Below are 16262 nucleotides of genomic sequence, written 5' to 3' on the forward strand. Positions count from 1 at the left end.
CCGTCTCTCTGCCTGCCACAGACACAGCCTCTGTTTCTGAGGACCCAGAGTGACGCATAAAGTGGGCGGGACTTCAGGATTTTCGGGGATTTAAGACACTGCGCCATCTAGAGGATTGTCTGGGATTTAAATCAATGCGCCATCTCGAGGATTATCGCGGGCCGGTGCGCCAGTCTTTATTGGAGTGGGGCTTAATATTGTTTTAACATGACAAACACTCCATAACATTGCTTTATTTATTTTTTAACTTTTATACAATTTAACATTATGAACCGACACATTTAATAAAAGCATTATTAATGAACATGAACTGTTTAAAGTTGAATAATATCTCCATTTAATAAATTCAAATGGATTGCAAATTAGGGTGCCTAAGTATTGAAAAGGTTCTGAGAAAGAATCACCAGGGATATACAATAAAACATACTAAGCAGATACACAGGGTGAAATATTTAAATTTAAATCCCAAACTTCCTGGTCCTGGTGGCGGCGTGATGACGTCACTCCGCCGCGGCCGCGTGATGACGTCACTGCGTTGTTGTTGGGGTCCGAGACGCTCCGCGGTCGACCAGGGAAGCCCAAATAATAGTGAATTATAGCGTTCATATTTCACCTATATGGACTAAAACCCACCTGGATGCCGATCAAATCCGCGGTGTTGGCGGATCCCCTCGTCGCGGCGGTCCGGGAGCCTGGCTGCACCCTGCGGACAGAGATATAACATATATACACCGGGCAGAGGGGGGTATTAGGTCTGGTCGGATGTGGATCTACTACCCAAGGCCGCTGTTTTTAGAAAGCCTGTAACTCCTGAACTCCACCGGGTAATTACGATATATATTGTTACTGTGACGCCCGGATTCCTTGGTGTTGTGCGGCGGACTTTAAACCCCTGTATGGACCCGGTGTCGACGGTCTGTTGGGCCGACAGGAACGCTGGGGCTCTGTGTTGTCCTGCTGGTCGCCATGTTACCCTCACAGGCTAGCGGTAGCCTAGCCTGTTAGCTGTGGACAGTGTCCTGCTGTAATACTTCCCCAAGCTAACGTTAGCCTAGCTCGTTAGCTCTGGGACGGTGTCCTGCTGTTGCACTTCCCCTAGCCAACGTTAGCCAAGCCTGTTGGCGTTGGACATTGCCTTGCTGTAATACTTCCCCAAGCTAACCTTAGCCTAGCCGGTGGACAGGTTTTCCTGGTCTTATCCTCTGACGGTAGCCAAGCACAGCCTGGTAGCCGTTTAAGCGAGCGTCCTTGTGTTCACTTCCCATAACGTTAGCCTAGCCTGCTAGCCAGCGGAAAGAGTGTTCCCTAAGCTAGGACAGCGTTGGACAGTGTCCTGTTGTGGTTCCTGTTCCTCCGCTTACGAATTAAGGGCTAGTAGAGCTATTTGTGGTAGAGTTAGTGGTTGGTAGAAGGCGTGAGTAGGAAAGTTACTAGATAGTAGAGTTAACATATAGTAGAGTTAACAGGTAGTAGAGTTAACAGGTAGTAGTAGAGTTAACAGGTAGTTTGGTGAGTAGAGGGAGAAGGTTGTAGAGGGGGTTGATTGGAGGGTTAGTGGGTAGAATAGTTGGTTAGTATAGATGGTGGGTAGTAGGGTTTGTACAATGTTTCCCTAGGATGTTTTTCAAGCTGAGGTGTGTGTGAGGTATATGATACTGATGTGCATGGTGCTGATGTGCACGCTGATGATGTGTGTGCACATTGCTGATGCTGATGGTCAAGGTGCTGATGTGAGAGGTTTTAGATCATTGATTGCAGTAGGGCCCTGTGCATTCAAACATCTCATGGTATAGCAAATGACAAATACAGTATGATCAATTAGTTATGATCAATTCATCATACAGTATAAGTATTATTTTTCTTCTATAGCAGAACCATATTTATTTCCAAGACAGTATTGTCACATGTTTGTAACTGAAGCTCAGTAATGTGTCCGGTGTATTGCCGGCGTATTGCACAGGTGGTCTGGTCTGAATAGGACAAATAGTCAAATGAGTTTAGTGTCTCGCGGTAGAGAGGAGGGGCGTTAAAGCGTGTGGTTCATGTGGTCCTCCTAGGTGCAGCCATGAGGAAGAAGGGTCCCCACCCGCGCGTGGTTCTTCCCAAGAGGGACTCCTCGCCCATCAAGCCGTCGGCCAACCGCGAGACCCTGACGTACGCCCAGGCTCAGCGCATCGTTGAGCTGGAGGTGGACGGCCGCCCGCACCGCCTCAGCATCTTCGACAAGCTGGAGGTGGTTGGCGACGACACGGCCACCGCCCAGGAGATCATGGAGTGCAACAGCAACAAGGAGAACCACGAGAAGCCCCCGCAGGTCCTGGTGCGCTCGGCCCGCCTGAAGAACAGCCAGCAGAGGAAGAGCGGGGCTGCGGCGGCGCCGGGCCCCGGGGGGCCCCCCAGCAGCGCCCTCCTGGAGCCCCGCTTCCGCACGGTGGAGTACAACCTGCCGGTGGTCCCGCGGCGGCCCGCCGCCTTCTACCAGTACACGGAGCAGACGGAGGAGGAGCTGGACGAGGAGGTGGAGTACGACATGGACGAGGAGGACTACGCCTGGCTTGAGCTCCTCAACGAGAGGCGGAGGAGTGAGGGCGTCAGCCAGGTCTCCTACAACCTCTTCGAGTTCCTCATGGACCGGTTGGAGAAGGAGTCCCTGGGCGAGCAGCGCTCCCCAGTGGACGAGGACGCCGTGTGCTGCATCTGCATGGACGGGGACGCCGCCGACAGCAACGTCATCCTGTTCTGCGACGCGTGCGACATCGCCGTGCACCAGGAGTGCTACGGCGTGCCCTACGTGCCCGAGGGCCAGTGGCTCTGCCGCCACTGCCTGCAGCGGCCGGCGCGGCCCGCCGAGTGCCTCTTCTGCCCCAACCGGGGCGGCGCCCTCAAGAAGACGGACGACGACCGCTGGGGCCACGTGGCGTGCGCGCTGTGGGTGCCCGAGGTGGGCTTCTCGGACACGGTGTTCATCGAACCCATCGACGGCGTGGGGAACATCCCGCCGGCCCGCTGGAAGCTGACCTGCTCGCTGTGCAAGGAGAAGGGCGCCGGCGCCTGCATCCAGTGCCACCGCGCCAACTGCTACACGGCCTTCCATGTGAGCTGCGCCCAGCGGGCCGGCCTCTACATGAAGATGGAGCCCATCAGGGAACCCAGCGAGGCGGGGGCCGCCGCCTTCTCCGTCAAGAAGACGGCCTACTGCTGCGCTCACACGCCGGAGGGCTGCGACCGGCGGCCGCTGCACGTCTACGACCAGCCCGGGGACCGCAAGCCCGGCAAGCAGAGGAGCAAAACCAAGATAAAGAGAGAGGAGCCCGACCCGGAGGCACCGGCCATCAGCGGGCCCAGCATCACCCTGTCTAGGTAGGTACTAGGCCCACATCACTATGTCTAGGTAGGTACTAGGCCCGTATCACCCTGTCTAGGTAGGTACTAGGCCCACATCACTATGTCTAGGTAGGTACTAGGCCCACATCACTATGTCTAGGTAGGTACTAGGCCCGTATCACCCTGTCTAGGTAGGTACTAGGCCCACATCACTATGTCTAGGTAGGTACTAGGCCCGTATCACCCTGTCTAGGTAGGTACTAGGCCCACATCACTATGTCTAGGTAGGTACTAGGCCCGTATCACCCTGTCTAGGTAGGTACTAGGCCCACATCACTATGTCTAGGTAGGTACTAGGCCCGTATCACCCTGTCTAGGTAGGTACTAGGCCCACATCACTATGTCTAGGTAGGTACTAGGCCCACATCACTATGTCTAGGTAGGTACTAGCCTAGGTCCACTTCACCCTAGGTAGGTTCTAGGTCCACATCACCCTTTCTGGGTCGGTACTAGGTCCACATCACCCTGTACAGTAGGGCTGCTTGATTATGGGAAAAAAATCATAATCACGGTTATTTTTGTGATGATGTATTTATTCGGCATGTCTCCCAAAAACCTGTTGTAACAGAACTTGTTGTAACAGAAATTCACAAAATCGTCAAAAAGAAAATGTTCAAATCTAAAATAATGTACAGATATGTATCCGGCTGTTCTGGATACATATCTGTTCTGGATACAAAAAAACCAACAGAAAAATCGATTTTATTAGTTATGTGATCATTTGACGCAAAAAAAAAAATCGAGATTGAATTTTGATTAATCGCCCAGCCCTACTGTCTAGGTAGGCCCAGCAGCACCCCGTCTTTGTAGGTCCAGGTAGGTCCATTTAGGCCTGTAGTTCCATGTAGTCCTGTAGGTCCAGATTGGCCCAGCATTACCCGGTACAGGCAGCCGTAGGTCCATGTGCAAGCCAAGAAAATACATAAATAATCTGTTTCCTAACTGTCGTTTTTAACATCCTCCTGCGTCTCTCAGCTTCGAGAGCATCGTGAACCAGGTGGCGGTCCAGAAAAAGAGGTCCTTCGTGGAGAGAGTTCTGAGCTATTGGGTCCTGAAGAGACAGTCCAGGAACAATGTCCCCCTGATCCGCCGGCTGCAAGCCAACTCCCAGCCCCCAAAGAACCACCAACCGGTCAGTCCTAAGACCGACCCAACGGTCAGTCCTCCTAAGACACACCCAACGGTCAGTCCTAACCCCCAGACCCCCAAGAACCCTCAACCGGTCAGTCCTAAGACCCACCCAACGGTCAGTACTGAGACCCATCAACCGGTCAGTCCTACCCCCCAGCCCCCCAGGACCCACCTACCGGTCAGTCCTAAGACCAGTCCAACGGTCAGTCCTCCTAACACCCAGCCCCCCAGTACAATGAGTCCGTCAGTCAGTCCTAACCCAGGTCCAGGGGTCAGGAAGGGGGCGCGTTGTAACCCGGTGTGTTTGTGACTGCAGGAGTTCCGCCTGGAGCGTAGCCAGGAGCTGAAGGAGCAGCTGACGGAGTGGCACCGCCTGAGGCACGACCTGGAGAGGGCCCGGCTGCTGCTGGAGCTCATCCGCAAGAGGGAGAAGCTCAAGAGGGAGGAGGTGGGTCGGGAGGGATGGGTTAGCCTGGTCTACAGGAGAACCTGGTCTACAGGGGAGGGGTTAGCCTGGGCTACAGGTAGAACCTGGTCTACAGGGGAGGGGCTTGCCTGGGCTACAGGTAGAACCTGGTCTACAGGGGAGGGGCTAGCCTGGGCTACAGTTTGAACCTGGTCATGTGGTCTACAGTTAGAACCTGGTCCTAAGGCCTAACCTTGTGCTGAGGTGCACTCCTGGTGCGCGGCGATGTCGCACGCGTCGCAGAACAGGATGACGTTGCTGTCGGCGGTGTCCCTGTCCATGCAGATGCAGCACACGGCGTCAAACCTGTTCTACCGTGGTCTTGAGGTCTTACGTGGCCCTGAGGTCTAATGGGGTCCTGAGGTCTAACCTATCTCTGTGCTCTTCAGGTGAAGCTGCAGCAGTCTCTCATGGAGGTCCAGCTGACTCCCCTCAACATCCTGATGAGAGCCGTCCTCGCCCAGCTGCAGGACAAGGACACCTACAACATCTTTGCCCAGCCAGTCAGCCTCAAAGAGGTCATTATAATATATATAAAATATATTATGTCCCCTTTTAGTCCCTGACTTCCTGTCTAACTCCTTCTGTGTCTCATGACATCCTGTCTAACTCCTCCTCCGTCCCCTGACTTCCTGTCTAACTCCTCCTGACTTCCTGTCTAACTCCTCCTGACTTCCTGTCTAACTCCTCCTGACTTCCAGTCTAACTCCTCCTGACTTCCTGTCTAACTCTTCCTGTCTAACTCCTCCTGACTTCCTGTCTAACTCCTCCTGACTTCCTGTCTAACTCCTCCTGTCTGCACAGGTCCCAGACTACCTGGACCACATCAGTCAGCCCATGGACTTCTCTACGGTGCGGAAGCGGATCGAGGCCCACCACTACAGCAGCCTGGAGGCTCTGGAGGAGGACTTCAACCTCATCATCTCCAACTGCATGACCTACAACAATCCAGAGTCCTTCTTCTACAAGGCGGCGCAGCGCATGCAGGACCACGGCGGGGCCATCCTCCGCAAGGCCCGGCGCCAGGCCCACAAGGTTGGCTACCAGGTCCCCGGGGGCACCCACCTCCCCACCGCCCCCCCACCGGCGGAGCCAGCCCCCTTCAGCTGGGAGCACGGTGAGAGAGCGCCTAGCAGCTAGCCCCATAGAGATAGGTTAGGATGTGTTGAGTCTCTGCACTGGACTGGACTTAAGTTTCAGTGGACCTTATCCTGAGCCCTGCCTGGTCTGTTATGTTGTGTTAATATAATGTTATGTTAATGCCAGTCTGTTATGTTAATGTTATGATCTGATATGTTAATGTAATGTTATGCTCTGTTCTAGTGGACCGTGTGCTGAGCCCGGCCTACCGCCTGCAGACTCCGCTGCAGCAGCAGCTGGACGAGCTGCTGGAGCAGCTGGACGCCTGCGTGTCCATGAAGCAGAGCCCCTCGCGCAGCAAGCGGCTCAAGCTGCTGAAGAAGAGCATTGTGGAGGTCCGGGCCCAGCTCAACCGGCCCCTCCACAATCGGACCCCCGCCCCGGGCCCCTTGGAGCCCACGGAGACGCCCCCTGCTGAGGCTAAGGGCTCCCCAGCCCGCACACACAACCATGGTCAGTCACACGCACGTCACACGCACACACGGTCAGTCACCCGTCGGTCACACGATCGTTCCTCCCAGGGCCGTAGCGCTGTCTCCTGACCCGGGACCTGCTGCCTGGCGCTTGTGTCCAGAGTGACTCTGTGTCTGACTCTAGGGGTCCTCTGTGTCTGACTCTAGAGGTCCTCTGTGTCTGACTCTAGGGGTCCTCTGTGTCTGACTCTAGAGGTCCTCTGTGTCTGACTCTAGGGGTCCTCTGTGTCTGACTCTAGAGGTCCTCTGTGTCTGACTCTAGGGGTCCTCTGTGTCTGACTCTAGGGGTCCTCTGTGTCTGACTCTAGAGGTCCTCTGTGTCTGACTCTAGGGGTCCTCTGTGTCTGACTCTAGGGGTCCTCTGTGTCTGACTCTAGAGGTCCTCTGTGTCTGACTCTAGAGGTCCTCTGTGTCTGACTCTAGAGGTGCTCTGTGTCTCTCGAGGTGCTCTGTGTCTCTCGAGGTGCTCTGTGTCTCTAGAGGTGCTCTGTCTCTAGAGGTGCTCTGTGTCTCTAGAGGTGCACTGTGTCTCTAGAGGTGCTCTGTGTCTCTAGAGGTCCTCTGTGTCTGACTCTAGAGGTCCTCTGTATCTCTAGAGGTGCTCTGTGTCTCTAGAGGTCCTCTGTGTCTGACTAGAGGTGCTCTGTGTCTCTAGAGGTGCTCTGTGTCTCTAGAGGTGCTCTGTGTCTCTAGAGGTGCTCTGTGTCTCTAGAGGTGCTCTGTGTCTCTAGAGGTGCTCTGTGTCTGACTGTCTGTCCGTCTCCCTGAACAGAGGAGCGCTCTATACCGCCGCCCCCTGCCCAGCCACTGTGCTCCCTAGCAGAAGAACCCCCCGGTTCGCCCCACCCGTCCAGCCCCGACGCCTCCGCCCCGCCGCTCGTCACAGACGCCACTACCTCAGAACCACAGGGACCGCCCGCGGCCGCCCCCACGCCCACAGCCGCCGCCTTCCCGCCTCCAACTGGGCCAACCGGACCCCCGACCGGGCCCTGCAGACCCCCCGCTGGTCGGCGCGGCAGCCTTCTCTTCCGTAAGTCCAAGAGCGTCAGCCCGCTGAAAGCTCCCCCGGCGGGCGGCGTCCCGCCGGGCTGCGTTCCGCCGGGCTCCCCGCCCCTGGGGACCAAGAGCTTCCTGTCGGTGGTGATCCCCCGCCTTGAGACCCTCCTACTGCCCAGGAAGAGGGCCCGCAGCGCCAGCACGGACCGGGGCCGCGATGGGGACTGCCCCCGAAAACGCCTCGACACAGGTACGGGGGGGGGGGAGAAGGGTACAGAGGGAGAGGGGAGAGGGGGAGAGGGAGGGGTACTATGGGGTCAGAACAGTCTCGTTAATAATGAATACACAGAGCAGGGTTCACAAATGTATTGTATACATTTATGTATAAATTACTCTCTTCTCACAGATACATTTCAATGCACACACAAATGGATATCGGTATGCATAAATGTATGCTTTGTTTTAAATAAAAGTAATATAAATCCATAAATATATGAATGAATTTTTTATTTGCAATTTTCATCAAAATGTGTTTGGATGTTGTTACATTTAAACATTTAATCTTAAACTTGAATTTAGAAGACGCTTTTCATTTGTGAACTTGTTTGCATTTGTGTGTGAACTGGTCTGTATTTACATGTGGATTTTTGAGACTCTCCTGACGTGGCTGGATTCACAAATGCATTTTTTTCAACAAGGAACTCTCTGTAGCCAATCAGATTCCTCCCTCGTTTTCAGCCAATCACATGACTGCAGTGACTGGGTTTTTACATTGTCGGTGCCGTGCCGTTTACTACTTTAACGGCACACACAATCCCAAAACCCAGTCGAAACTAGATGGAAAAAGTGTGTAGCTAAACGTGACGCAGCTTTTACTTCTTCGCCACCTAGAGATTGTTATGTACGATCGTTCAAAAAACCCATGTTAGTTCCCATAGACATTTGATAGAGGGAACCGGGAGGCTCGGAGGCTGGACTCTGAGGTTGGAACTGCAGTCATGTGATTGGCTGAAAACGAGGGAGGCATCTGATTGGCTACAGAGAGTTCCTTTTTGAAAAAAATGCCTTTGTGAATCTAGCGACGTCAGGAGAGTCTCAAAAATCCACATACAAATACAGTCCAGTTCACACACAAATGCAAACAAGTTCACAAATGAATAGCGTCTTGTTAATTCAAGTTTAACAGTTTGTATATAAATGTAACAACATCCAAATATATTTTTGATGAAAATTGCAAATATTTTTTAAATTAATATATGCATGGATGTATATTACATTTATTTAAAACAAGGCACATTTGTGTAAGGATCAGAAATGTGTTTGTGAAACTTATTTTTGTTTATGGATTTGACATTAATACCGATATCCATTTGTGACCCCATAGGGTACAGGGGGGGGGGGGGAGAGAGAGAGGGAGAGAGAGGGAGAGAGAGGGAGAGAGAGGGAGAGAGAGAGAACTTCCTGGTCTTGTGGTAAACTCCTTCCTGTTTCTTCCCGGTTGTGATCAGGATTGGCCAACGGCTTCGTGGTGGAGGAGGAGGAGGAGGGAGAGGATGAAGGGTCAGGGTCCAGCCGCCTTCTGGAGCCTCGGAGGCGTTGTGCCTCAGAGTCCAGCATCTCCTCCAGCGGCAGTCTTCTCTGCAGCACCAGGTACCCACAATGCACCAGGAGGAACCCGAGCGAGCGGACACAAAGCCAACGGTGTGTGACTGAGTGTCTGTCTTGCAGCACAGTGACTGTACAGAAGAGTTTGAAAGGGCGCTCCCTGGTGGCACGGCGCTGCACTGCAGACGTTAAGACCTCACGCCTCACCTGCAGGGAGCACACGCAGCTCCCCAGAGACGTACACCTGGCCACAGGTGAGGGGCCGGGGACAGCCAATAGGAAAAGAGCTGGAGACAGCCAATAGGACGAGAGGCTGGGGACAGCCAATCAGACCAAAATGTCGGGCACAGCCAATAGAACGAGGGGCCGGGGTCCGCCAATGGGACGAGGGGCCGGGGTCCGCCAATGGGACGAGGGGCCGGGGACAGCCAATGGGACGAGGGGCCGGGGACAGCCAATGGGACGAGGGGCCGGGGACAGCCAATGGGACGAGGGGCCTGGGACAGCCAATGGGACGAGAGGCCGGGGACAGCCAATAGCAGGGGACCTGGGGGTTTGTGTATCAGCACTGTGGGGCCACAGATTACAGTAATTCCACGACAACAGTACAGGATTAATTTAGTACTGTACTATAGTCATCATAGTACAGCACTTTACTACAGTATGGGAACACTAGGGTACAGTATTCTATTGTAGGGTACTGAGGTATAGTAGGGAACTTTACAACAGTATGTGTACATTAGGGTACAGTACTACACTAGGGTATTGTTGTATAGTAGGGTACTGTAGTATAGAAGGGACTTTACTACAGTATGTGTACAGTAGGGTACAGTACTACAGTAGGGTATTGTAGTATAGTAGGGTACTGAGGTATAGTAGGGAACTGTATGTGCTCAGTAGGGTATTGTAGTACAGTAGGGTATTGTAGGATACAGTACGACAGTAGGGTATTGTAGTACAGTAGGGAGTCATAGGGTACTGAAGTACAGTAAGGTACATTACTGTGGTTGGCTGTTGCCAGGAGACGTACTTAGCCCCTCCTCCCTGTGCCCTCAGACCACGCTGCCCCAAATGGCGACGGGGGCGTGGCCTCTCAGCGGGGGGCGGACGGCCCCCCCGGCCGGGCGGTGACCCGGAGAGCTGACGCCATACCGCTCCGCAGAGAAGCTCTACCTCGCTCCCTCCTCAGACAGCAGGCCCAGCTGGTGAGCTCCTCCATCTCTTCCTCCTACTTCTACTCATCCATCTCCTCCTCTTCAATCTACTCCTCCTCTACTTGTAATCCTCCCCATCTCCTACCATTTCCTCCTCCTCCTCCTCTGAGTCCTGTCTAGCCTCAGCTCCCCATGTGTATCAGCAGGTGACTGAGTGAATCACAGAGGGGATTATTTTCATCATCATGTGGTGTTGGCCGGTCCCGGCTGACACATTGGTGACTCACTCTGATTGGCTCATGTGCCTTGTGATGTCATCACTATGGGTTGTGCTGACCTTTGACCCCTCTCTGCTTCCAGGCAATGGCTTCCTAGAACCAAGATGGCTGCCTGCGGGGTCAGCAAGATGGTGGGCGGCGTGCATCGTGACCTCTGACCTCGGACTCACAGCACCCTGAAATACTTATACCTCTGACCTACTGTACCCTAAAGTACTCTGACCTACTGTACCCTGACCTCTGACCTACTGTACCCTAATGTACCCTGACCTGTGACCTACTGTACCCTTAAGTACCCTCACCTATGACCTACAGTACCCCAAAGTGCCCTGATCTCTCACTTACTGTACCCTAAAGTACCCTGACCTCTGACCTACTGTACCCTTCAGTCAAGGTTAGGGTTCATCCCCTGAAGCTACTGAGTGACAACATGAACTTTAACCCCACCCAGACGAGGCCCGACACTAAATTATTTCACATTTGCTGTTGCTACGGTGAGCGTTGATTCGCAGCTGTTGACGGAAGCTGCTGGTGCTATCTGTAGCCGCAGGGCTAGCTAGCTGCTGGTGCTTTCTGTAGCCGCGGGGCTAGCTAGCTGCTGGTGCTATCTGTAGCCGCGGGGCTAGCTAGCTGCAGGTGCTACATACTGTATCACCACAACAAGTTCTCATTTCTACTCCTTTTCTTACTCTTTGCTTTCTTTGTAAGTTATTGAGTTGTGAAACTTCTCTGGCATTAACCTTTAGTGTGTTTTTGTTTTTTTATTCACTGTTTTTACCGGACTTTTGGGGTTTGTACATATTGATATAAAATCTATATTATAATAATAATGTATACTTAGAGAATCTCTCACAGGAACCAAGAAAGGCTGCCCTGTTCGTGTGTGTGTGTGTGTGTGTGTGTGTGTGTGTGTGTGTGTGTGTGTGTGTGTGTGTGTGTGTGTGTGTGTGTGTGTGTGTGTGTGTGTGTGTGTGTGTGTGTGTGTGTGTGTGTGTGTGTGTGTGTGTGTGTGTATTTATTGAGAACAGAGTAGTACGCCCCCACCTTGTTTGAACCTTCTTCCCTCGTTTTCTTTTTTATGAGTAGCATTAAATATGTCCATGTGTTTCTCCAGACTGATGATGATTTTATATTAAAACACTGAAGAATTAAAAAACCGGTATTGAATCACTCATCCCGCTGGTCTTGTCATGGTTAATGTGTCATGCACTACACAGACTTCGCAACCTCAAACTGACGTGCATAAAACAAATATTGAGATGTCGGGCGTCTTTATGTGTAGTACAAGTGTACACGGGTGTCTGGATAGGGTTACGGTATATTTTAAGTTCTTTTGTCATCTTAATAGAAGCAAGTTATTAATATTTTTCTATTTAAAACAATAATTCTGATTACGTTATTAATTTAACAATACCTGAAAAAATATATAATAGCGTTCAGATTTTAGAGCAGGTTAATATCGAGGCAGAAAGAGAAAACTTTTTCTTTGCTCTTGGATGATGTAGCCGACATCATCCAAGTGACGATGATGATGGTAGCCAATGTGATGGTGAAGATGCTACTCAACATGCTGGTGATGGTGGTAGCCAACGTGCCACTACCTACCAAGGACTTCGATTTTGTTCAGACTGTCTGACAACTGTTACAGTCTCTGCCTTTCTCAAACACACCTGGTGGTGCCTGATCTGCAGAGGGGTGATTATTTTACGAAGTGGGCATCATTAATGCAAATGGAAAACACAAACAGCTACGCACCAAAGAGACACATTATGTATCTGAAGCAGAACAAGAAAGCTGTTGAGGCGAGAACGGCCAGGGCTGCTGCTCTGCTATTGGAATGACAAACAGACAAAAAGTCTTATTACTCCAACAGTTTTGATTGCTCCTTAGTTTGCTGAACTTCTAATTGGCAGACTCATGCTCTGTGATCAACATGAACTGATGGATGAATATTGATCTATCAAGTGATAGATCGAGGGTTGAATGGACAGACCGACAGGTTAAGATAAGAGGGGCTAAAATATGCGGAAATATTAATATATTAATAAATATTAATGGGCTATTCTTCGGACTTCATGTCGAACGGGAATAATGTAAAACTGCTCTAAATAAACACGTAAACAAATGAAAAACGAAAAGATGACATCCAACTGAACTCAGAACATGGTGTTGATGGGCACCTGTCACTCAGCAGCTGACAGGAGCATGCGTTCAGGGCGGGGCTGCAGCTTGTTAGGCTCGTTAGCGGCCGGGCCTACAAGGGAGGCTTCAGCGGGGCTCAGTGTTTGCAGAGAGACTCGGCAGTCCAAGGTCCAAGTCCACGTGTGTATCTGACAGTGCTGTTACCATTCCCAAAATGAAGTTTGCAACTCTACTCCTTTTCCTTGCCGGCAGCTGGCTGGCTTCAGGGGCCCAGTGGCCCCAGGAGTCCCACCTTCCGTACATCTCACCTGTAGACCTGAGAGTCCAGCCTGCCCTCCAGAATGACCAGCAGCAGTTCCAGCAGAAGCTGGCCGTTGAGCAGCGTCCGGAGCTGACCTGGCGGTACCCCGAGCCGCCGGTGGAGCAGAGGAACCTGGCCCCGGAGTTCACCCTCCGTCAGCCGGCGGTGCCAGAGACCGTGCGGGTGGAGTGTGGAGAGCAGGTGGTGCAGGTGCTGGTCCAGAAGGACCTGATGGGCATCGGCCAGCTCATCCTGGGCTCGGACATCCTGCTGGGAAACTGCCCCCCCAGTGAGGAGCTGCTGGATGCCCAGGTCCTCGTCTTCAAGTACCCGCTCCACAGCTGCGGCAGCCAGCTGAGGGCAAGTATCTTCACAGGCTAGTTTGAGTCTCGGGGCTAGGAACTGGATCTAGACCCGCATTGTGGTCTTTGGCTCGTGTAGCTAGAACTGTAGCTACAGGGAAGGCTGCTAGATTGATCCCCGGCTCCTCATAGTGTCGACGTGTCCCTGAGCAAGACGACTCACCCTGACTGCTCACGACGAGCTGGCTGTCGTCTTGCATGGCTGACACCGTCCCCGGTGTTTGAATGTTGGGTCATATTGTACAGTGGTTTGAGTGGCCTCTGGTTAGAAAAGAAAGATGCATATATAAATGCAGTGCATTTACTAGTACTAATGGAAGAACTTGGGAGATCTAAGTCTAAGGCGACTGTAGCTTTGAGGCTTAAGTTATGTTTTAGATTTTGTTCTCTATCCTGAGCATCCATGTTCCGGTTGGTTGGGTATTTGAAGGATTCTATTTTCCTGTTTGGTTTCAGATGACGGAGGACGCCTTCATCTACCAGTTCACCCTCCTCTACACGCCCAGCGCCGTGGGAGGGAGCCCCATCGTCCGCACGCAGGACGCCTCCATCTCCATCGAGTGCCACTACCCCAGGCAGGGCCGGATTAACAAATCATAGGCCCCTGGGCACAAATGTCTGAAGGACTAACTATTTTAAGAGTACAAACATTCATAAAAAAAAAAAAAAGTTTCTTTCGTGTGGTGCCCCCCCACTGGCTGGGAATGGTTGGGGCCCCTGGGCACAGTGCCGTGGGCCCTAATGGTAGATCCGGCCCTGACCCCAGGCAAGCCCTCCCCCGAGGGGCCTTTCTCTCTAATCTGCTCTAATACCGCTATGAGGACGGATACGTTTTGGCTTGTTCTTCAGGAGTCAAGACTTGTTTGAGTGATCAGGACTCGTTTGTGTTGGATCAGATCACGTTTGTGTCCCCGTGTTACCAGGACTGGTTTGTGTGTGTGTGTGACCAGGACTAGTTTGTGTTTCCAGGAATCAGGACGTGAGCAGCTCGCCCATGAAGCCCACCTGGGTGCCCTTCATTGCTGCGGAGGCCTCTGAGGAGAGCCTGCACTTCTCTCTGAAACTCATGACCGGTATGTTGGCTCTGATAAAGGACCTGAGTAAACGCATGTCATCTTTGACTCTTAAGAGTCATGGGCGTCTGGGTCTTAAGTTACCTGACGTGACTTGCCCTCTCGCTGTACAGCTGGTCCGCTGTAGCGTCAGGTCTCTGGTGGGACTGACTCTACTGTCCTTTGGACGGTGCTTCAACGGTGCTCCTCTCTTCCTGTTTGCAGACGACTGGCAGTTCGAGCGGCCGACCGCGCAGTACTTCCTGGGAGACCAGCTCAACATCGAGGCGTCAGTGGCTCAGTTCCATCACGTGCCACTGCGCGTGTTCGTCGACCACTGCGTGGCAACGCTGATCCCCAACACCAACACGGTCCCAAGATACGCCTTCCTGGATAACTTTGGGTGAGGCCATTGGAGCACCGCAGGGGGCGGGGGGCGAACGGCTTCTGGTTGACTCAAGGGGCGGCATGTGGCTCAGGAGGTAGCCCGGGTTGGCTGGTCACTGGAAGGTTGCTAATTTGGGTGACGCTGTGTCCCTGAGCAAGGCACTTAACCCTACCTGCTCCCGACGAGCTGGATGTCGCCTTGCATAGTTGACTCCGCCGTCATTGTGTGAATGTGAGTCAATATCTTACAGCACGTCGAGTGGCCACTGGTTAGAAAAGTGCTAGATAAATGCATTTACCAAGTTTAGTTTCACAATATGAGGGAGAAAATCCCACACTTGGTTTTGCTTCTGAGGTTCGGCATTTGTATAAGTTGGATGTTTAGTCGGTAGTCTCATGACCAGGGGTTCTGTGTAAAGGTGTCTGATGGACGGCGTGCTGACCGGCTCCAGCTCCCACATCCTGCCTCGTCGTCAGGACGACAAGCTGAGGATCCAACTGGAGGCCTTCCGCTTCCAGCAGGAGTCCAGCGGAGTGGTGAGTCTGCTCCACACCAGAAGGGTCTGGGCTCCGTGTGGCACGGCCTGGAGTCCATGGAGCTCCTCTTGACGAGACGTCCTTGTTAACGAGGTCGCCGTGTTCCTCAGATCTACATCACCTGCAGCCTGAGGGCCACCACGGCGGCCGAGCCAGTCAGCGCCACCAGCAAAGCGTGCTCCTTCTCTGACGGGTAGGTCTGCGCGCCTCACAACCTCGTATGGTGTTTGAGACGGGACCTTGGGTTGGACTAGAGGTTGAATCCCTATCCCAGTACTTGAGAGATTGACCTAGTGCTGGACCAGAGGGTCTTTATACCGGACTACAGGAGGCTATCACTCCTCTCAGTGAGGGATGTGGAATATTGGTATTTGATGTAGGGAAGAGCGGGTGTTTTTTTTGTGTAGCACTAACGCATTGCTGATTCTGATTGGTTCCTCGTGATCCCAGCTGGAGGGAAGCCGGTGGATTCCACAACCAATGCTCCTGTTGTGAGACATCCTGTGGTTCTGGAGGAGCGATGGCTCAACCCCTGGGTACGTAGACCACCAACAGGGGGGGCTGCTGGCCTACGCTGGACCATTTGGGTTGCTGGAACTGGTTTAGACTGGACCATTGGGGTGTTGGAACTGAATAGACTACTAGACCATTGGGGTGCTGGAACTGAATTAGACTTGACCATTGGGGTGCTGGACCTGGTTAAGAATGGAGGTGGTTTAATGACATTTGTTTTGTTTCTTTAGGCCAACAGTGGGAGTCGGAGAAGGCGGTTGGGCCAATTGGCGTGGACCAGCGGCCCCTCAAGTGAAGCCTTGTATCGCAGTGACTCAAATAAATATTGCATCTAAAATCTA

General features: G+C 52.6%; 2 protein-coding genes across 3 annotated transcripts; both read left to right on the forward strand.

The window, feature by feature from the left end:
* Positions 1–514: 514 nt before the first annotated feature.
* On the forward strand, positions 515–11801 carry LOC132464985 (bromodomain-containing protein 1-like). 2 transcript variants are annotated; one of them, XM_060061631.1, is made up of 12 exons: positions 515–824; positions 2058–3360; positions 4360–4717; positions 4832–4963; positions 5371–5499; positions 5786–6098; positions 6305–6574; positions 7367–7840; positions 9099–9240; positions 9319–9449; positions 10252–10400; positions 10710–11801. In XM_060061631.1, exons 2-12 carry the CDS (start codon positions 2066–2068, stop codon positions 10722–10724), a joined length of 3408 nt encoding a protein of 1135 aa, XP_059917614.1. In that variant the 5' UTR covers positions 515–824; positions 2058–2065; the 3' UTR covers positions 10725–11801. The 2 variants fall into 2 exon arrangements, with proteins under 2 accessions (XP_059917614.1, XP_059917615.1); XM_060061632.1 differs by having other exon boundaries at positions 4360–4516.
* A 1108-nt stretch (positions 11802–12909) lies between these two features.
* On the forward strand, positions 12910–16262 carry LOC132465022 (zona pellucida sperm-binding protein 3-like). Its single transcript, XM_060061692.1, has 8 exons — positions 12910–13430; positions 13889–14007; positions 14402–14505; positions 14710–14887; positions 15291–15408; positions 15519–15601; positions 15859–15944; positions 16152–16262. The coding sequence occupies exons 1-8, from the start codon at positions 12984–12986 to the stop codon at positions 16214–16216; spliced, it is 1200 nt and encodes a 399-aa protein (XP_059917675.1). The 5' UTR covers positions 12910–12983; the 3' UTR covers positions 16217–16262.

Source organism: Gadus macrocephalus, chromosome 9, assembly GCF_031168955.1.
Source record: "Gadus macrocephalus chromosome 9, ASM3116895v1".
Classification (NCBI taxonomy): domain Eukaryota; kingdom Metazoa; phylum Chordata; class Actinopteri; order Gadiformes; family Gadidae; genus Gadus; species Gadus macrocephalus.

Bases quoted from the DNA above. Each gene is read 5' to 3' on its own strand.
- LOC132465022 (XM_060061692.1), top strand. From the start codon at position 12,984: ATGAAGTTTGCAACTCTACTCCTTTTCCTTGCCGGCAGCTGGCTGGCT. The intron at 14,008-14,401 runs GCAGGGCCGGAT...TTGTGTTTCCAG, and splicing joins ATCGAGTGCCACTACCCCAG to GAATCAGGACGTGAGCAGCT. The intron at 14,888-15,290 runs GTGAGGCCATTG...TTCTGTGTAAAG, and splicing joins GCCTTCCTGGATAACTTTGG to GTGTCTGATGGACGGCGTGC.
- LOC132464985 (XM_060061631.1), top strand. From the start codon at position 2,066: ATGAGGAAGAAGGGTCCCCACCCGCGCGTGGTTCTTCCCAAGAGGGAC. The intron at 3,361-4,359 runs GTAGGTACTAGG...TGCGTCTCTCAG, and splicing joins CCCAGCATCACCCTGTCTAG to CTTCGAGAGCATCGTGAACC. The intron at 5,500-5,785 runs GTCATTATAATA...CTGTCTGCACAG, and splicing joins AGCCAGTCAGCCTCAAAGAG to GTCCCAGACTACCTGGACCA.